The sequence below is a fragment of the Tauraco erythrolophus genome, chromosome 17 (assembly GCF_009769465.1).
Source record: "Tauraco erythrolophus isolate bTauEry1 chromosome 17, bTauEry1.pri, whole genome shotgun sequence".
NCBI lineage: Eukaryota > Metazoa > Chordata > Aves > Musophagiformes > Musophagidae > Tauraco > Tauraco erythrolophus.
The window spans coordinates 11,355,622-11,361,306 of NC_141481.1; the positions used below are offsets into that span (position 1 = coordinate 11,355,622).

At 57.6% G+C, this 5,685-nt stretch overlaps 1 protein-coding gene across 1 annotated transcript; it reads right to left on the reverse strand.

Moving 5' to 3' along the window:
* Window positions 1-397: 397 nt before the first annotated feature.
* ACTB (actin beta) lies at window positions 398-5,079 on the reverse strand. Its single transcript, XM_086622452.1, has 6 exons — window positions 5,023-5,079; window positions 3,579-3,708; window positions 3,014-3,253; window positions 2,042-2,480; window positions 1,534-1,715; window positions 398-1,146 (listed from the first exon to the last, which is right to left on the reverse strand). Exons 2-6 carry the CDS (start codon window positions 3,699-3,701, stop codon window positions 1,003-1,005), a joined length of 1,128 nt encoding a protein of 375 aa, XP_086478578.1. The 5' UTR covers window positions 3,702-3,708; window positions 5,023-5,079; the 3' UTR covers window positions 398-1,002.
* Between the last annotated feature and the right edge of the window lie 606 nt (window positions 5,080-5,685).

A 5,685-nucleotide genomic window follows, 5' to 3' on the forward strand; every position in this document is an offset into this window, starting at 1 on the left:
GCAGACTAGCCAAAGGAGCCTTGGCTAGTGGAGAAGCCTGACCACACTTACGGCACCACCACACTTCAGTCATACTGCATTACTAGAGAGACACACAAGGCAGCGACTCAGAGGGTGCAGAGGGATCTCCACTAAGCCCAGCAGCTCCCTGTTGCACACTGGTGGTATCTGGAGAGCTCCAGCCCAGAGCAGCCTTGGAGACCCACAGGTTTGGCATGCTCAGCTCTTCTCCAGTCTATCACCATGAGCCATCTGGCTCACACACCAGACAGCTCACAGCACCACCATCCACCCCCAGTCAGATAGCCGATCCGTGCAGCCTGGCAAGGGTAGATCAGAGCATCTAGTAACTGTCAGGAAGGGGCATGGATGAAAGAAAATGAACAATCAACACCAGTCAAGCCTCTATGGTGTGCACTTTTATTTGAACTGGTCTTAAGTCAGTGTACAGGTAGCCCTCCCTCCCCCACGTACTGGCACCACTTCTCCTAGACCCTGTGGGGGACCATAAAGCCTTCATTCACATCTACCCTTGGGGAACACAGCCCGCTTGCTTGACAAATCGAAGAGAAAGGACCAAGTGTGTTTTGTTTTTAAGGCGGAAAGATACAAAAAGACACTTGTTGGGTTACATAATTTACAGACAAGCAATTATAACCTAACACCAGTAACTGGCATCGGCTCCCTCCGAGCTGGGCTGCTGCCTTCACAGAGGCGAGTAACTTCCTGTAACAATGCATTATAACAATATTTGGAATGACTATTAAAAAAAGAAACAAATGTACAATCAAAGTCCTCAGATGCATTGTAGAACTTTGGGGGCGTTCGCTCCAACATGTTTCATTTTAAGACTGCTGCTGACACCTTCACCGTTCCAGTTTTTTAATCCTGAGTCAAGCGCCAAAAAAAAAACAAATAAAGCCATGCCAATCTCGTCTTGTTTTATGCGCATTTATGGGTTTTGTTTCATCACAAGGGTGTGGGTGTTGGTAACAGTCCGGTTTAGAAGCATTTACGGTGGACAATGGAGGGTCCGGATTCATCGTACTCCTGCTTGCTGATCCACATCTGCTGGAAGGTGGACAGGGAGGCCAGGATGGAGCCTCCGATCCAGACAGAGTACTTGCGCTCAGGTGGGGCAATGATCTGCAGGGAAGAGGAGGAATCAGTCAGATGCACAGTGTCACACTACACTCACTGCCCACGCATGGCCCTGCAAGACGGAGCTGCTTAATTCCCTTATCTAGCCTTGGCCGAGATACCATGAAGTCCAAACAGGCTTAAGACACAACCTCACACCCCCTCATCCCTCCTCCCCTCCTCTGCAGCCAGTATTTACACTAATCCTGTTATTCATATGGTTGGGTGGATGCCATCTTGTCCAGACCAAGGCCATTAAGATTGAACAAGACACACAGAAATATGGTTTCAATCTTTTCTAGAAGTTTAGCTTACCCCACCCTCCACCCACTCTGCATTTCAATATTATAAGTAGTTAATATTAACCAAGAGGTTCCTCTGACTTCATCCTACCTTGATTTTCATTGTGCTGGGTGCCAGGGCTGTGATCTCCTTCTGCATCCTGTCAGCAATGCCAGGGTACATTGTGGTACCACCAGACAGCACTGTGTTGGCATACAGGTCCTTACGGATGTCCACATCGCACTTCATGATGGAGTTGAAGGTAGTTTCATGGATACCACAAGACTCCATACCTGTGAGGAAGAAGCAGTCTCAAGTTTACAAGGGCTCAGACACAGTCAAGGAAGCTTGAAGAGCAACCATGGGCAACCAAGAGACCAACAGCCCCTTCGGTGGGTAGGCACTACAAAGCCGTGGCTCTGAAAGGCTCAACATCCTGATCTACTGCCCTCAAACAGCTTCGGGCTGTGTGGAAAATGACACTGGCTGGTGGGACAGCACAGATCTTACTATGGAGATCAGCAATAATATGGTAACTGGCTGTCATGGTCTCTAGGTCACCTTTACAAAAAGGAACATTGGGAGGGGCCACAGGGTCTCCTAAAAGAGTTGGACTTACCCAGGAAAGATGGCTGGAAGAGGGCCTCAGGGCACCTGAACCTCTCATTGCCAATGGTGATGACCTGGCCATCAGGGAGTTCATAGCTCTTCTCCAGGGAAGAGCTAGAGGCAGCTGTGGCCATCTCCTGCTCGAAATCCAGGGCGACATAGCACAGCTTCTCCTTGATGTCACGCACAATTTCTCTCTCGGCTGTGGTGGTGAAGCTGTAGCCTCTCTCTGTCAGGATCTTCATGAGGTAGTCCGTCAGGTCACGGCCAGCCAGATCCAGACGGAGAATGGCATGGGGGAGGGCATAACCTTCATAGATGGGCACAGTGTGGGTAACGCCATCACCAGAGTCCATCACAATACCAGTGGTACGACCAGAGGCATACAGGGACAACACAGCCTGGATGGCTACATACATGGCTGGGGTGTTGAAGGTCTCAAACATGATCTAGAGAGAGAAAAAGAAGGGGTTGAGTCAACAGCAAAGAACAGGCTTCTCACTACAGGTCTATGCCAAGTCCATGCAAATGTGGTTTTACTTTCATCCCTAGATAAGAGACTTCTCTCCACTCCCCCTCGAAGTCCATGCTTATCTTGCCTGGTCTCCACCCACACCTGCCAGGTCAGAGCCTGAGCAGGGACACCACCACCACAGACCCATCCACATGTCACAGCAAGGAACAAAACAAATGCCAAGTAAACCACAGTACAGTCACTCAGGGCTGGTAAATGGATTAGTGTGACTAGTCAGAAACAGCAGTTAGACAAGTTGCTAGTTCAGTCTCAGGGAAAGCCAGCTTAGAAGAGCAAACAAAACCTGTCAAGGTCCAGCAAAGAGGAGACTCAGGTCAGGAAAGGAAAACCCTGTAAAGATGGCAAAAAGGGAGAATAGTGGTGAAGGAGGAGAGAGGACAACATGGAAGAGGAGAGCTGGCCTGCAGCAACACGTGCTGTAGCTCCAAGCTCCGGAGTTTTACACACCTGTGTCATCTTCTCTCTGTTGGCTTTGGGGTTCAGGGGAGCCTCTGTGAGCAGCACGGGGTGCTCCTCAGGGGCTACTCTCAGCTCATTGTAGAAAGTGTGGTGCCAGATCTTCTCCATGTCATCCCAGTTGGTGACAATACCGTGTTCGATGGGGTACTTCAGGGTCAGGATACCTCTTTTGCTCTGGGCTTCATCACCAACATAGCTGTCTTTCTGGCCCATACCAACCATCACACCCTGCGCAACAAAGAATAAGCAGTAAGTACAGCTGAAGGGCAAGCCCCAATGGGTGGACAGCCTGCTTTTCCCAAAACCAGGTCTCCAATTACTGTCCCCCTCCTGTCCCCACTCTACCAAGAAAAGCACTTGGCCAACTGCTCCAACACACACCGCACAGAAGCTCTGCAGGAGGGTGTACTCCCCACCAGCTGAGTTGCAGTGCAGAAGATTCTTGTGTTATAAAGCCAAATAAAAGGGCTTCTTGAAGCTCAATGCCTCTAGGGGAACCTTTTCCACCGAAAACTCCTCTCTTGTCCGACAACGGGCAACCCCAGCCACCTACCTGATGTCTGGGGCGACCCACGATGGACGGGAAGACAGCACGGGGGGCATCGTCCCCGGCGAAACCGGCCTTGCACATACCGGAACCATTGTCAACAACGAGCGCGGCAATATCGTCATCCATGGCTTAGCTGCGGGAGGAGAGCAGAGGGAGCCGTGAGCATCGCCGGCCACGCACCGGCCGCCCAGCCCCGTCCCCGGCGCGGCGGGCGGGGAAGGGACGGCGATGCCACCGAGGCCTTCCCCCCACCCATTTCCTTCCTGCCGGCGCCGGCACCGCTTCGCCCGCCGCCCGCTAGAGGGTGCGACGCCGTCCAGATCCCGGCGCCGCACGGATTCGGGACAAAGGAAGTCCCTGCGCCCTGGCGCACGATTACCATAAAAGGCAATGGATGGAGCGCGCCGCGCCCGCCGCCCGCTTTCGGGGGACGCCGGTGGCCACTCCCCCCCCCCCCCCGCCCCAAACCGGGGCTCCGCTGCCACGCCCCAGCGCCCCGCCGGGCTCCGCGAACCGGAGTCGCCCCCAAAAGCGCTCCTGCAGCCTTAGAGGACTCGCTGCCAAGGAGCCGCGGCAGGGCGAGCAGTAGCCACCTCGCCCAGCCCGCTAGCCAAGCGTGACTAGGGCTGCGCCCCATCGAACTGCAGTAGCACGGGTGGGATCAAAGCCAGGGTCTTATGCAATTGCCGCCCGCCCCAAGGAGGGCGAGCTCGGCTCCGGCGCCGCCGACAGCGCCGGTTTAATCCGATGGCAGCGGGGGGGTGCGGGCGGCGGCAGCTGCCGGCACATGTGCCAGCCCCGCACGGGGCAGCCTGGGAAGTGTAGTCGCTACCCGGAGCGGGCAGCCTGCACAAGGGCACTGCCGCTGCCCGCTCACACGGGGGCTTTTTCCCCCCTTCCCCCCCCAAGCACCTTTTGTTCCGATGCAACAACCTCGCCCTCGGGAGGGGATGCCGCCCCCTTCCCCTGCAAGAAAAACCTACCGGGGCTGCTTACATGTGCTCGGACGGGGGGGACCGCGCCCCTCCCCAGCCGGGGACAACGCCCCCAGGCCCAGCCGCGCGGTAAGCCCCCCCCGAACTCCTCCATCGGGGGCTGGGGAAGGGGGACAGCGCGGAGCAGACAAAGCCCCGCGCCCCGTTCCCTCCCCAGCACACAATAGACGAGCCGCCCGCTCCCCCCCCGGCCGCCAGCAATCCTCTTACAGGGCGGATTAGCCCCACGGGCAGCTCAACGACAAGCAGCGTCCCCCAGCCATTATTAAAGCGCCATCTTCTTCTGCACCCCTTAAAACACTGCAGCCCACGGCGGGCCGGGCTCCCCCACCACCGCCCCCCAGCAAACAAAGGGCGCCCCAACAGCGGGCACGCCATCTTCTAACGAGCTTAATTAACCGAGTATTAATAACAGCAGCAATGTAAGGGCGGACCCCCTCAGTCCCGCTCACCTTTCGGGGAAGTTGCGCGGTCGGAGCCGGGGCGGGCGGCGCGAGGCGGCGGCGGGAGCGGGGCGCGCGCGGGAGGCAAGGCGAGCTCGCGGCGGCTCCCGCCCGCCTCCCGCCCCGCTTTATATCGGGCCGCGGCCGCCGCCGCCTCGCCATAAAAGGAAACTTTCGGAGCGCGCCGCTCTGATTGGCCGCGGCCGCGCCTCCCCGCCTCGCGCCGCCCCGCCTTCCCCAGCGCGCGCGCGCCCCGCCCCGCCCCGCCCGGCGCGCGCGGGGCAGCGCCCCCCGCCCTGTAAAGCAAAAAAAAAAAAAAAAAAAAAAAAAATATTGGGGATGGGGGGAAACAAATGGTGGGGGGGTGCGGGGGAGAATGGGTGCGTGTTGTGGGTGCGACCCCCCAAATCACTCTGCTTTGCTGGGGAACGGGGTGTGCTGCCCCTGCGCTCGGCCCCCGCGGGGGTCCCGCAGCTCCCGTGCAGCCCCTTCCCCCCGTCTTCACCGCCGCAACGCTCACACAAAGCCCCGCCGTTAGCGGGGCCCGGCCCGTTCGCCCGTGGGCTGTGCGGGAGCCGGGCGGGCAGCTGCAGCCCCGCCGGGTGGGTCAGGGGGTAACCCCGGTCTGCAGGACCCCCCTCCGGGGGTGGTGAGGGGGGGCGGCTCCTGCCT